The sequence below is a fragment of the Phalangium opilio genome, unplaced genomic scaffold (genome assembly GCF_054372755.1).
Source record: "Phalangium opilio isolate 3A_F unplaced genomic scaffold, DU_Popi_V2 ptg000024l_1, whole genome shotgun sequence".
Lineage (NCBI taxonomy): Eukaryota > Metazoa > Arthropoda > Arachnida > Opiliones > Phalangiidae > Phalangium > Phalangium opilio.
In genome coordinates, this window is record NW_028324155.1 from 10,206,416 (window position 1) to 10,222,130 (window position 15,715).

General features: G+C 38.1%; 1 protein-coding gene across 1 annotated transcript; it reads left to right on the forward strand.

Annotated features, from left to right (window-relative positions):
* Positions 1-516: 516 nt before the first annotated feature.
* On the forward strand, positions 517-4,798 carry LOC149692824 (uncharacterized). The gene is made up of 3 exons (XM_089868832.1): positions 517-768; positions 3,090-3,381; positions 3,834-4,798. The coding sequence occupies exons 1-3, from the start codon at positions 539-541 to the stop codon at positions 4,212-4,214; spliced, it is 903 nt and encodes a 300-aa protein (XP_089724958.1). The 5' UTR covers positions 517-538; the 3' UTR covers positions 4,215-4,798.
* The last annotated feature ends 10,917 nt before the right edge of the window (positions 4,799-15,715 follow it).

Consider the following 15,715-nt stretch of genomic DNA (forward strand, 5'->3'; position numbering starts at 1 on the left):
ACGGAAATTTTCCTACCCCCAAGGGGGAAAGTACATTTTCAAAAAGGTTCCCATTGGGATAGTACATATAACTATTGGGTGCCAATAAGCTGTAAAATGGCTGTTTTCAGATTCTAATCAGAAACTTATCACTAGACTGCACTTCGAAGCAACAAGGCTAATAATAAGTCACGAGTTTTAAACACGACAATAATTCATTTAACCATAAAAGAAATGGTTCACTTTTCAACCTTCTCGAGTGTATTTTTTATAAAACAGGTTAAAGCAGATGTTTTTGGTCTAATCTAACTTTATGAAAAACATTAAGTCAAATAATTGCTAATACAATTTACTTTTTTAAGCATATTTTTTATAGGCTTAGTATGACGTCAAAATCCTATTTTTTTTGTGAAAAGAAATGGGGAACGGACGTCATTTTTGGTCTATTGGCGCTACTCGGTCTATAGGAGAGCCGTTTACGTTAGTAGAAGGAAACGCTTATCATTTTCATTTTGTTTCAAACGTGATCAAGTTCAAACGCCGTAAATTCTCTCTAATAATGTCGGCTTCTCATGTTAAATTGAGCAATCTCGGGTCTTCACTTATGATCTCCATAGGCGGCACCACAAATCAACAGGATAAGTTTCGTTTACACTTGGCCGTTATTCAACAACAGTCCCGAGTTGTCACGTCTTTACTTCGAGATCGTTTTCCAGTCGACACCAGAGATAATATGAACAGAACCGCCTTGCACTACGCCACGCGCATTGGGAACAAGGATATCACTCGGTAAGTATTCACCTCAAAATTTCAATTTGAAATTCGCCTTAAAAGGAGGGTGAAGTAGAAAATAAAGTTTTTTTTTATCGATTCTTCTACTAATTATAAGACCAGTCTGCATGGTCAAACATTCAGGGAGTACTTCCGAACGATTGTCATGCCGCGCGCAAATTTTATCAAATCTCGTGATAAATCTCATTCGACACGGAACGTGCCACTAGAATTTTGTTAATAAAAATTCAGGGTGTTATGCGATTGGTTGGAGGTCCTTCTATAAAATTATCCTCAAAATCTGAAATTAATTTGAATTTTAAAATCCTTCAGAAGTATTTCCTCCCTTTAATGGGAGCTAGTACAGGGTTGTGACAATTGGAATTGTTTTCTGACTTTTAATGCTAGATTATAATATGTCCTTATTATTTTTAGTTGGTAATGTTAAGAGTATATTTTGAGGCTTAATCAGTAAATTGTAAATAAAGATAGCAATCTAAAATTTAAAAAAAAGTCAAATATTATCTAGGCCTATATATTTTTTAGTCACAAGTTTTGATAGTAACTTTTCATCAATTATTTTTTTACATTGGGGTCTAGTTTCATTTGAACATTATCTATTAAAATTAATTATTTTAACGTGAAAGGAAGCTTGTTTGAATTTTCATAAACCTAAGAAATATTCTTTGCTAATTTTAACGAAATTACCGACTTAGTAAAAATTCCAGTGATTCCGTCACCTTTTGTTCCTATTCTTTAATCTATATCTATATAAATCAAAGTCCTGACTGACTTACTGACTGACAGACAGACTGACTGACAATCAACGCCCAGCCCAAACCGCTTGCCCTAGAAGGCTGAAAATTTGCAGGAACGTTACTCATAAGTAGTAGGCGCGTACTAAGAAAGGTTTTCCAATCCGCCGCCATCTTAAAAAAAGGCGCCCAGAAATGTAAAAAATCTTTTCTATGGAACAACGTCCGCGCATTTCAACCGATTTCGCAAATATTAAGTACACTGCTTTCCTTTAACCTATAGACGGGCTGAATGCTCTTTTGGGCTTGATTTGTTGCCATCTTTTAAAATGGCGGCCAGAAATTTAAAAACCCTTCTTTATGGAATAATGTCCGCGTGAAAAGTAATCAAAAAATGTTCCGACGGGCTGACGGGCAACGCAGAGTGCCTTCGCTCCTAGGCTGCTACAAACAAATTGGTCATCAGTAAAATCTGCCCATTCTTTGTATCATTTTGATGGAAGTTCTTATTATACGCGAGCGACGCCACGGGTAACAGCTAGTTCTTGATATTTTCCCTGACCTTTTAGACGTAATCTTACTTCCTTCCCTTAACGAAACCTTTCGCGCCGCGTCTAAACTTATTGAGCTTGTCCTGGTTTTCCCTGACCTGTGGCAACTTTGAAATATGACATTCTAACTCAACTAATCGCCGTTTTTAGCCACATCATATGATGTACATCTACGATGAGGCTCTTAGTTTGACCTACCCTGTTGTTGTCGTAGTGGTAGTAGTAGGGGTGTCACATTAGCACCTTTGGCAGCAAAAACATTTCCGTTCGGCATTGAAAGGGAAGTGAAAGGGAGAGGATTGTGGTGAAGATGAAATTGTTCGTTCGTCTATTGTTAAGCTATATACTCTCCCTTCAAAATTCCTCTCACCCGTCGTCAATACGATTTTACGTTTTCAATACCGCTCCCCTATTTCAATATTCAAAGAAATCGAGGCAAATTTTGAAAGCAAAAGATAGTATTTACTGATGTTACTGTCATAATGGTCTTAAGGCACCGGGATATTACAAGTTTTGGGTGTTTTACGGAATTCTTTCTCTTTCAAAAACTTCTGGACATGGTGCGAAAATTATGCGTCGGCATAAGGCTATGTTGTAAAGTAAAACCTACTGTACTTGTATTAATCGAGCGTTAAGTACGTAATCATTTTAGCACTGTTAAAGGTAATTCGATCATCGAGGGGGTAAAAACAATAACTTTCTGTTCTTCTATTAAGGGTTACTTGTGTGTAATCATTTTAGCATAGTTCTTTTTAGAATGGTCTTATGGGCAATTATTTAGCAATGTTAAGGGTAGCGCATCGAGGGGCTACTTACTCAAAATTTCTCTTTGTGTCACACTATTACAATTATAAGATATAAATTTATTGAAGTAAGGATTACGGGTAATCATTTTAGCACAGTTAAAAGTAGCGCATCGAGGGGCTATTGACATAAATTTTATGTACGCCTGTTAAGTACGGTACGATGTGGCTACTATTACGAGCCCTTGGGTCGTCTTGATTAAGCTTCATTTACCTATCTTTAACCAAAGGTTGCTGTTGGAGCACGGCGCCGACGTCAACGCGGGTGACAACCGAGGGAAGCGAGCGCTGCATTTCGCCGCCAAAAGAAACGACATCGAGATGGTTTCAATCTTGGTGAAATCCGACAAGGTCCAAGTGGACATACGCGACGACGTGGGACGCAACGCGGCCAAGTATGCCATAGATCAGGCTCATTTTCACTTGGCTCATCTGCTTATCAAAGCTGGATGCCAAGTACCTGAGGCCAAACCAATGAAACCCAGTAGAGACAACCGTGACTTCATGAAACACTTGTCACAGGTCATTATCAAGTATCTCATAAATGTAGGATTACAATCATTTGTCGATACAAAAACCACGGGATACGCAAATAAAACCCTTATAAATCAAGATCAAATTTCAGCACAAATAGTATACAAGCTAGTTGCGTGGGAGCATTAGGTTTTGTAGTAGTTGAATTGGAAAACATAGGCTGGGGAACTGAAAAAGGCAAAGGTAGTGTTTCTGGTATATCTAGGTCACCAGAAGTTTGAAAGTGATCACTATTTGAAAGGTACCGTAGCGAGGATAAAAGATGTAAGATGTGTTCCCCTAAAGTCATTGTGCTCAGGTAGTTAAGTTACTAAATTAACTGGTCCTCTTTGAAAAAATATAACATTAGTACATAATCAGATACTAGCACTATAATTGTCAGAACTTCTCAAGATATGGCTGATCACTTCTTAATTTAATTAAATTTCATTTAATTGCAGGTGTCAGAACGGAACGAATTATACGCGTTGGAGAAAGAATCGCGGGAGAAAATGGAACGCGGGAGCCGATCTGAAATGAAAATGGCGCGAAGGGAATCTGTGGTCTTGGCGCAAGCCGAACGGTCCCTAAACGAAATGGTCCTTGCTGATGCCTACCTCTTGCACAAACTGGAAGAAGAACGAGACGGACAGCAAGCGCGAATCAGGCTCCTCGAAATGAACTCCTTCCAATTGACCACTTGCATCCAGTTGGCCTTACGCGATCGAGGACTATCCTTGAACGCCATGGGTCAATTACCGATCGAAGCCGCCCTCGGACACGGCAACAACGCATCCTCCGCAATCGACGATTTACAAGAATTCCCACCGCTATCGAGTTAAATATTTTAAAATTATTTTTAACATAACGACATTTTTATATCTTTTAAAATAAAATCTGTTTTAAGCCGGTTATCATTACTTATATTTATTTTGTACAGCACTTGCTAAGCTACTCGGCCGTGCACGACTGCTTTTCTTGTTTACAAAGACTAAATTATACAAAAACCAGTGTGCTTCGCTTCATTTATACACTATCGTTGCCGAAACGTGAAAATTTCATCAAACCCACAAAGGGCCTGAAATTAATTTATACATTGCAATTTGAAAGAGTAACTTTAATCGATGTGAGAAATTTGGTTCTAATTGCATTTGTTATGATTCGAAATTTTACAACAAATTGACAACACAATTCGGAACCAATAAAATCAAAGGACGGTTATGAAATGGATTGGGTTTTCAGTCGATTTTCAACAACTCAAATAGTTCCATTAGAGAATAGGAGTCGAAAGAAATGGGCTCTAGAATATACTATGCATTATATTTAATATTGTGTAACAATGGTTTTATTATTTGTCCCGATAATTATATCCAACTAAGTTTATTACGTTTATTTAAAGGACCTTTTGGTTTTCGTAATTTGCGCGTTTTTATTTCGTTTGCTTCGTAGTAATAACCCTTATTCGACCAAATTGACTCGATGCACTTAGGCAAATGATACAGGGACACAAAAAGAAACATGTTTAAATAATCTACACAAATAGTAACATGTTTAAATATTCTACACAAATAGTTACGTGTTTAAATATTCTACACAAATAGTTACGTGTTTAAATATTCTACACAAATAGTTACGTGTTTAAATATTCTACACAAATAGTTACGTGTTTAAATATTCTACTCAAATAGTAACGTGTTTAAATATTCTACACAAATAGTAACGTGTTTAAATATTCTACACAAATAGTAACGTGTTTAAATATTCTACACAAATAGTAACGTGTTTAAATATTCTACACAAATAGTAACGTGTTTAAATATTCTACACAAATAGTAACGTGTTTAAATATTCTACACAAATAGTAACGTGTTTAAATATTCTACACAAATAGTAAAGTGTTTAAATTGTGACGCCCAAGTTTCGTACTTCATATGTTTCAATGATTTACTTTTGATAGTACGAAATATCCTATCTTAAAAGATCGCTGAGATCGCCCTGCCACGAGAGAGGACCAAGGTCGAGGCTTCTAGCTTTAGCCCTCCCCCGTTAAAAATACCTACGGTCCTCTCCTAAAAACTTTCCATAAGGAAAGGGGTGAATCCCCTTTCAAAAGATGAAAGATAACAACTCTTTTGAGTCCCCAAAAGAAGGAGCCCAAAAAGGCAGATTCTCTTTACCCGCGGAACCAGGAGGTTCTATGAAAAGATGTTTCTCACATTATTAAACTTCATGTAAATAAAGTTATATTATTTTAAATGTTACTTAAAGTTGAAGTTATTTTGTACGCGACCGGCTTTAACCGTCCCCAAACTCCAAAGCCCTAAACTCCGCGCTACAAAATTGGTGGAGGCGCGGGGCATGCTTTGTGTAATTCAGTAGCAGAGCAGCTTGCCCATGCACCCAAGTAATTAAAAGATATCACGGTGAATTCGCAAATAACGTACGAGCCAAAACCACCGAGAAGAAGACGGCGAAAACCAACCCTGGAAAATCCAACCCTCGTTGACGACAAACCCCAGGAAGATCCGAGTTTCCCGCCAAAAATCCTCGTGGAACGCATCACGTATAGTTAAGCCGAAAGCCAAGAACTCCGAAGTTTCAACTATCCGACGTTTCAAATTCAATCAAAAGAAAGAAGACTTCTAGACCTTCCTGACGAATTATCCAGGGTAGAAGATCTACGTTTCTCGTGGGAATGAACTTTTGAACATTTCATCCTCCCTTTGTGAGCGCGAACTTTTGAACAGTTCATCCGCACTTTGTGCAAGTGAACAATTGAACTTTGAATAACTAATCCGGAAGACCAAGACAGAAAGGAGCAACTACAATAGTAATATTAAGTACTAAATTTTTAAGATAAATTTTTTTTTTATTACTATTTAAATCGGTTACGAATTCAAGCCAAGATACTTTTTGTATAGTTTCTGCCGAAAAACGTAATAGTTTAGTATATAGTAGGGCAGAATTATCTCCTAAACCCAATAGGAAAGCTCCTGAATCCAACAGGAAAGACTAGTTTAGTACCGAAATTTAAAATTTCAAAACATTAAATCCTAACGATGGCTGATCAATCAGAAGAGGAATCGTTAGAAGAGCAAGTTAGAACTCTAGCCGCGAGTATGAAGCAGATGATGGCTTTACAGCTTCAAATGCAGCAACAAATGTTTTCTAACGCTAGGGGTAATGCGCAAAATATTCCCGCGAATAATTCGCCTCATGAATATAGAAGTCAATCTACTGAAATATATAACGTAGAAGACTTACTGAACCCTAACGGTGCCTTGGGAGGGCCCAATTGTTCAAATTCGAGCCGCCAGGGAAATAGGCGCGAACGGCATACTATACCGACGCAATTTCTTAAGGAACTACCTCTGAACGTACCAAAATTTGGCGATTCAAAGAGGGACCCAATGAGATTCTTATCAGAGGTTGAAAGATTCATGAGAACCAGGAATATTGGGCACGAAGAAATCCTTGATTATATACCCCTTATGCTAGAAGGCAATAATAGTTATTGGTGGGATCGCGAAATGGATTTCGTCGAAAACTGGAAACAGTTCAGGCATACATTTTGTCAAGCTTTTCTTGGTCGCGATTTCAAGCGTCAAATCGAGGCCCAAATCAGTAGTCGGCGTCAACACCCGAATGAGAAGGTTCTCGACTTTGTTCTCTCCATGGAACAGCTCTGTAAACAGTTTGACCCCGGAATGTCCACGCACGAAGTGGCCAGGCGTGTGTTGAATGGCTTAAACCCCCATTTGATTAAAAACATGCGCGTTCCGAACGAACCGACTCTTTCGGACGTTCAGTCTGCCGCTCAGGAAGCTCAGTATCTTCAAGATCAATGCGAAGATTACGATAAAAGCTTCAAAAATCATAGCACTTTTTCCAATTGGGTACGACCAAAGTCGAGAAACGACCAACCGCCCTTTCAGAAAGGAAATAGTTCCAACTCGCGTGAAAGTGACGCTCCGCTAGAAGGGAACCACTCTCATAAACCAAAACTTAAGCCTGATAAGAAATGCGATTATTGTCATAAAACTAATCATACGACTGAGCAATGTCGCAAACGAAAAGCTCGCGAAGCCAAAGGAGAGGGTGATGACAAAGTGGAAAGGTCCCAACCAACCGTTTCCACAATTAGCAATACCCCCCAACAGTCTGATAATGCTTCTGCTTTAAACACGTGGCGGGAGCTCACAACGACTGAGGCCGAAACAATTCCTCGAAGTAAGAAAGATTTGCTCACTCACGGGAAGCCGCCTATTGTGCAATGCAATGAGCGAAGTCACGCTCGTCCCAAAGTCCCTATTAAGCTAGGTTCATGGCAGGGGTCCGCGTATTTAGACACCTGTTCCGATGTTACCGTTATAGCCAAGGACGTGTACGATAAAGTAAAACCGCCCAGTTTGAGTCTAGAACCCATTCCCGGAATAGACCTACAAGCGGGAAATTTATCTCAATTTAAAGCGCTGGGAAGAGCTATGTTTGTAACTGAGATTCACGATAGGACTTGGAAGTGGAATTTCATAGTTGTGGAAGAGTTAGCTGCCGGACTCCTGTTAGGTTGGGATTTTTGCATCCATACCGGCCTTCACGCTAAACCGCATAACCTGACCTTCACCTTTAGAGATGAAGGCGTAGAATTTCCCCTCCTCGCCTCTAAAACCACTTTTGGTTCAAAGTATTGTGGGGTTACCGACGATTCCCCTGCTCAAATAAGCGCAATCGCCTCTATACCCGAACAACAACTCTTGTTAGACACCTCTCCCCTTGAGATTAATGAAATCGTCCTAACAGAAGAGGAAATAAAGGGAGAAGAAACTATGCAAAATCTTCTAGGAAAATTTCCGGAAGTTTTCACTGGGAATGCAGGGCGCACGAATGTGGTACGCCATGACATAAAACTTACTACCGACGTACCCTTTAAATCACGCCCGTACCCCTTATCACCGCCCAAGCGCGCTATAATGGAAACCCAGCTTGAAAACATGTTCGCCAACAGCATAACTCGAAGAAGCCATACCCCCTACTCTTCGCCTATTCTTTTGATAAAAAAGAAGAGACTTCGAATGCTCACCGGAAGGGACATGAAACTTCCATTACAAAGGGTCTTAGCTAAGGTTGCTCAAGTTGAGGACATCACTCCCTCTGCCCACGTTGCTAGACTGGTAGATCGGAATAAAATTATTCACGAAAATGTGATAGCTGCTAGGGTACAGGCGCGTGTGAAACAGAAAAAGGCATCTAATAAGGACCACAGACACGTCGTATACGATGTTGGCCAACAGGTCTTGGTTAGGTCACATGTCTTGTCAAACAAGGCAGCACGTGTGACTAAGAAACTGTCGGAGCGCTTTGTCGGTCCATATGAGGTCCAACGCCAATCTTCAGACGTAAACTACGTTTTAATTGAGCGCAAAGGCTCCAAAATCATTCCCATGGGCACCCACCACGTCCAGAATATGAAACTTTATCAGCTTCGTGAATCTGCTCCCCTGTCCCCAGCGCAGGTCTTGCCTAACCCTATTGTCAAACCCTCCAGGGCGCGCACTAGAAATACTAGCTCGTTGTCAGACTGTATTGCCACTACAAAACCAACACGTGATCCAAAACCAATCGTCCGTTATCCGGCTTAGGTCATGGTTTTCATTATAATATTACTATTTTGTTCTTTTGTTAAAAATTTTTTTGGATTGTCGCGCAAACACCTTCCTTTAACATTGTGTAATTGAAATATCTCGTTGTTGAGCTTTTTGTAATTTTTGTTTTGTGTATTTACTTGTTTGACTGTTTATCTCGTTTTTACGATGCCGCGCTCACCCACTATCTCCCCTTTGGTGCCTGTAACTAAATATCGGCACCCCTGGCCGGGGGGGATTGTGACGCCCAAGTTTCGTACTTCATATGTTTCAATGATTTACTTTTGATAGTACGAAATATCCTATCTTAAAAGATCGCTGAGATCGCCCTGCCACGAGAGAGGACCAAGGTCGAGGCTTCTAGCTTTAGCCCTCCCCCGTTAAAAATACCTACGGTCCTCTCCTAAAAACTTTCCATAAGGAAAGGGGTGAATCCCCTTTCAAAAGATGAAAGATAACAACTCTTTTGAGTCCCCAAAAGAAGGAGCCCAAAAAGGCAGATTCTCTTTACCCGCGGAACCAGGAGGTTCTATGAAAAGATGTTTCTCACATTATTAAACTTCATGTAAATAAAGTTATATTATTTTAAATGTTACTTAAAGTTGAAGTTATTTTGTACGCGACCGGCTTTAACCGTCCCCAAACTCCAAAGCCCTAAACTCCGCGCTACAAAATATTCTACACAAATAGTAACGTGTTTAAATATTCTACACAAATAGTAACGTGTTTAAATATTCTACACAAATAGTAACGTGTTTAAATATTCTACACAAATAGTAACGTGTTTAAATATTCTACACAAATAGTAACGTGTTTAAATATTCTACACAAATAGTAACTTGTTTAAATATTCTACACAAATAGTAACATGTTTAAATATTCTACACAAATAGTAACATGTTTAAATATTCTACACAAATAGTAACATGTTTAAATATTCTACACAAATAGTAACATGTTTAAATATTCTACACAAATAGTAACATGTTTAAATATTCTACACAAATAGTAACATGTTTAAATATTCTACACAAATAGTAACATGTTTAAATATTCTACACAAATAGTAACATGTTTAAATATTCTACACAAATAGTAACATGTTTAAATATTCTACACAAATAGTAACAAGTTTAAATATTCTACACAAATAGTAACAAGTTTAAATATTCTACACAAATAGTAACATGTTTAAATATTCTACACAAATAGTAACATGTTTAAATATTCTGCACAAATAGTAACATGTTTAAATATTCTGCACAAATAGTAACATGTTTAAATATTCTACAAAAATAGTAACATGTTTAAATATTCTACACAAATAGTAACATGTTTAAATATTCTACACAAATAGTAACATGTTTAAATATTCTACACAAATAGTAACATGTTTAAATATTCTACACAAATAGTAACATGTTTAAATATTCTACACAAATAGTAACATGTTTAAATATTCTACACAAATAGTAACATGTTTAAATATTCTACAAAAATAGTAACATTTTTAAATATTCTACACAAATAGTAACATGTTTAAATATTCTACACAAATAGTAACATGTTTAAATATTCTACACAAATAGTAACATGTTTAAATATTCTACACAAATAGTAACATGTTTAAATATTCTATTCTGTCATAAGCCTCACGTGTCGTCGTACGTAGAACATTACTGAACAGCCTACATTTATTCCAGTCTGAATCCTTATTGGTCTTAAAAGCGAGTTCTTTTAGGACTCAGATGAACGAGTTCTTTAGAGACGCACGGCGATCGCTTTCTGTCCCGTATGGTAGTTGACTTGATGTTATCCCTTACAGTGGCCCAAAAAATGACTAACCAAAGTTCCCAGGTCTCATCAATGTTATAGCTAGGAAAGAAGGCCAGGTCAAAAGGAGCGTCACGAATCATATAACGAAGGCCCTCCAAGACCAACTCTTTGTAGTTCAGGACCAAACGGTTAACGCGTTGGGTAAAGCGAGTCGCGACGCGGCATCTTGAGAGCACCAGTGACCGCAGATTGGTCGCAACCTGTGGGAGTGTATACAGTTTGTTGAAGCCCCAGGCCAAGGACAGTGTCAAAAAACAACCGTTCATTCGCACTTCTCGGAGACGGATCCAACCAAGGTATGTGCAAATTAAACTCTCCTATCAAAAGAAAAACGTCTTGTAGGTGTTCAAAAAGTTCTTAAAACGTAACCATATAAGAACTCGGCGGACGTTAGACGCAACCAAGCACAGCTGAGCAAGAACCGCAAATAAAGATAGCAAAGACCGCTTCAATAGAAATCCCACCTTCAGAGGTCAAGAGTTAAGCGGGAAGCTCAATGAGAACCGGATGTAGGGTTTCATACAAGGCCAATAATACACCACCACCGCGTGTTGGACGATCCTTCCGGAAAGTGACATATTCAGGGGGTTGTAACTCGGAATCCAGAACAGAAGGACCATGTATCCGATAGACCGATGACATCATATTGAGAAGAGTTCAGGAGAGACAGATCCTTATGCTTAGAGCGCAGGCTGCGAATATTGGCATGTAGATAAGAGACAAGTCGCGATCGTTCAGGGGTTTTGTAGAGTACGCAGAATTATCCAGGGACGGCACATCTTGCGCAGCAAAAAATGAGTCAGTGAAAGCCGGTAGATAACGGGTGGGACATAGATAGGTCTCGTCGGATGATCCGAGACTATTGTATTCCGCACGTCGCATGGACACACATTTCATGTGAAACCATCTTTGGCAAAGGTCGCCCTTGCAGAAAAGAGCCAATTGATTGTCAAAGACATATTTCTGGCAATTTCCGCAAGGCCACCTCAAATTCAAGATCGGACCAGGGATTCAATTCCACGTCACCATTATATTTCAATTGGTTAAAGCGCACTGCCATTAGTGGCGAAACTTCAGAAACCACATCCAGTAAGGCAAGTGTTGACGGAACCAAATGAAATTGATTAGGTGAGCGTAAGTGACCAATAGAGTCCGCAGTGGAGTACGTAACAAAGGGTGCGTAGGAGTAGCTGGTGTCCAAACGCTGAACAGAGAAACCGAATTCCACGTCACCATATAGATGAGCGTGTTGTAAAGAGATAGAGCGATCAACCCAAGAATCCGAACACGTTAAACCATCCGTGTACCAGTAAATGACACCTTTAAGACCTCGGGGAAGATTGGAGCCACTTGTTCACTCAGCAAATTTAGTAACAACAAGAAGTATCGAAAACGGTTGTAAAATAAGAATTTGGAAAAATAGAAATTTGTCAAAATGCGCCAAGTCTAAAACTGAAATTTACTAGAATTTAAGAATAGCGCGAGCGAAAATACATGCGACCACGCGCCACGACAATAACGCGCTTAATTTTACAGGAATTAACGAACATCTTAAGCAAACACACTTGTGTAAACAAAGTTTTTGGTTTTGCCAACTTTCGCGAGTTATTTGACAAAAAATAATTGAGTGACAATAGTTTAAAACAAGGAGCAATAATCGAAGATTTCTAGGTTATATCTCACTGATTCTGATATATATATTGGACCTTAGTATCCTCTAATATAACTTTTTCTTCGGAAACAGTGATTCATACCTGCAGATCCTGCAGCGCGCTGGGATGCATACCAATCCTTAAGCCAGGATATTTCGTCCAAGTTATTTATGTTGCGATCAATGTCCACCGTCAATTTGGTCGACAAGTGGGCTTTGAAGAGTTCCACCAAAATGAAACAGCCGACGAAATAGGTGGACAATAAAACCTTCTTGGTAGTTTCGAATTTGTTCGGGAAATTGTCAGTGAGCAAAACAAGTGACCTGTTTAGTCTCGGCAGGAAACGGTTCGCAATCGTCATGAAATTGAACGTGAGGAGGAAAAGAACGATAATCGTCCACACCTTCGTACGACAGTGGTTTTAGGTAAAAGAAATATTCTAAAGAAGAGAATATGTACAAACCTTCGGACGAAAGACCTCAAAGATTCCACTAAGTGATATTTGGTTATCGGCTTCTTGGAAATAAGACAGCGTATTCGATTCGTAGAGCCAAGTCGGGTAGGTGAAAGTTCGATTAAACCTCCCTAAATACGCCAGATTATGAGGAATAATATCTGTCTTGCTAGGATAAACGTCTCCATCCTAAACCGAAATTAATGTATTTGAAATTCAGCCTCGCGCACCTTCATCGGTTTTAATCTGAAAACCAAACTTACCGTTTGGAAAATATCATCGCTGGGAATGTACGACAGGTTAATTCTGCCAATAAATATGGAACATTTATCCTAACCTAAAATAAGTTGGCAACCTTTTCAAAATTTACCGGCCATTCGGATAGCATAGGAATTCCAAAGAGAGTCTATCTCCTGGGTGATATTTTCCAATATCTAGAACTTTCTTCCTGACGTCATAATCTTTCTAAAATAAGATTTTATAATTCATTTCTCAACTCGCCAAGGAAATGACGACAGTGCCTCGAGTTGTTTCGGGAACGGATTATTATCATTGAAGCGGGAACTGCATAATTATGTCCGATTTCAAGCATACAGCTCACTTTATCATGCTTGGGCTTTAATATCATGTATACAGTACTGCACAATAGTCTATTTTCACATTTGAGTTTTCTAGGTATGTGAGGGTTATACAATGCAAGCTGTGTCAATGTCTATTGTTCCCTCAACGGTATAGATTCTTTTTAGTTTCACTTTCAAATTAAGTGATAACCAAGAGCACACAGAGGCGATTCGAAGGAGGAAACTGATGCGTTAAGACATAATTAATACTTACTCTTAATATCACGACCTTCATGGACATATTGAGTCGTAGCAAATTCAGCAACGGCTTCTATCTTCTTGTTCCTTTTTAAGAATGAAATTCACAATGATTTCAAAAATATTTCAAATTCTAAAAAGTAGAGCTCGGCATTATCTATCCATTATCCACGTTATTTTATCTTTATCCGTACTCGAAAATTATCCACAGAACTTACATGTTGAATCGTATTACAATCCACAACTTTGCTTATAAATAATCGGTTATCCACCAATTTCAGGATAATGGATAGAAAATGCCGAGCTCTACCCGCAATTGGAGTACTTCCCTTGCTGATATAATCCACCTTTCGAAGTAGAGCAGTGTTTTTTTTCGCAATGATAGCGTTCTTGAACGACAGGTTTATTGACGTAAATTAAGTATTGCGCTCGTAATTTCCCCGCGATTTAGCATCTCGCTAATGGTTGGTTGGTTCCATTAGAGAAACAATAGGGATCGATTAAAAATGGACGCTACATTACACTGAGCATGATTTTCAACTTTTTCCTAAACGAGTTCTTTTTATTCTTTAGGTACCCTGAAACACAACAAGTTGACTCGACCCAGTTTTACTGCAGAGAAGGAAATATATGACAATCAAAAGAAGAGTCGGACGAATTCCATTTGTTGAACACAAGAATATGGCCAACAAAAGGAGTGTCTGGCGAACGCAATTAGAACCAAAATAAGTATGTAGATATGCACTGAAAAATGTTGTCGGCCAACAAGGTGCTTTGGCCTCAAATAAAACTTCAAAATCATCTACCCCATGCAACTGTGGAGACTATCCCGACTGTTATTGGGACTTCATTTACTACAGGCGTACCTTTCTAATAAAATCCATTTTTAGAAATAGAAGCGTTTTTTTTTCACAATGACCCTTAACATTACAAGTTTGAACCTATTACTATTTACCAAATATCTAACGGTAAAGTGGCCTTATTTTTCCGTATTCTAAGGTACTTCTCGCTGAGATAGAAACTTGAAATTTGGGTTTTAGATCGTATTTAATTTATATAGAAATGGAAATTCTAACATTCTAACAAAAAACGTTAACACACTTTACTTCGGAACTGCTACACCGTAAAAGGCTATGAGATAACATGAACTGTACAGTCAAGTTTTATATGAAGTTTATAATTTTAGTCGATTTAGTGCAACTCTAATGGTTCCATTAGAGAAACAATAGGAGTCGAAAGATATGGGCTCTAGAATATACTATACATTATCTTTAATATTGTGAAACAATGGTTTTATTATTTGTCCCGATAATTATATCCAACTATTAACTTTATTACCTTAATTTTTAATGAACCCCTTTGTTCTCGTAATTTGTGCTTGAGGACGCGACGTTTTTAGAAATTGTATTTTGTTATAACTCAGAATCGACCAAATTGACGCGATGCACTTAAGTAAGGTACACAGAGACATTAACAATGGACTAGTGAAATAGAGCTCTCAATTTGACCTTAAAGATATTCATCATCTTGCAAAGCTGTGATTTAGTAACCATGGAGGAGTAAGACAAAAAATTGACGTGATATTTCACTTGTATCTATTATCTAGGAATTCAGCCAATTGGCCAAAATCAAACAGTTATCGTCGACGCCAATATTTAGTCCAAATGCTCTATTTTCGTTACACAAACTTGTTATAAGATTAGGATAACATTTAAAGAGAAAAATGTGAATAACTAGAAGCATGTTTTATTTATTTTACATAAAGAGAAACATGTTTCAAATATTCTACACAAAAAGAGACGAGTTTTGAATATTTTGCATGTATATAAGCATGTTTTAAATATTTTGCATGTATATAAGCATGTTTTAAATATTTTGCATGTATATAAGCATGTTTTAAATATTTTGCATGTATATAAGCATGTTTTAAATATTTTGCAT

Excerpts from the sequence above, each read along its gene's own strand:
- LOC149692824 (XM_089868832.1), top strand. The coding sequence starts at position 539 with ATGTCGGCTTCTCATGTTAAATTGAGCAATCTCGGGTCTTCACTTATG. Across the intron at positions 769-3,089 it reads GGGAACAAGGATATCACTCG|GTTGCTGTTGGAGCACGGCG; the intron begins GTAAGTATTCAC and ends CTTTAACCAAAG. Across the intron at positions 3,382-3,833 it reads TCATGAAACACTTGTCACAG|GTGTCAGAACGGAACGAATT; the intron begins GTCATTATCAAG and ends ATTTAATTGCAG.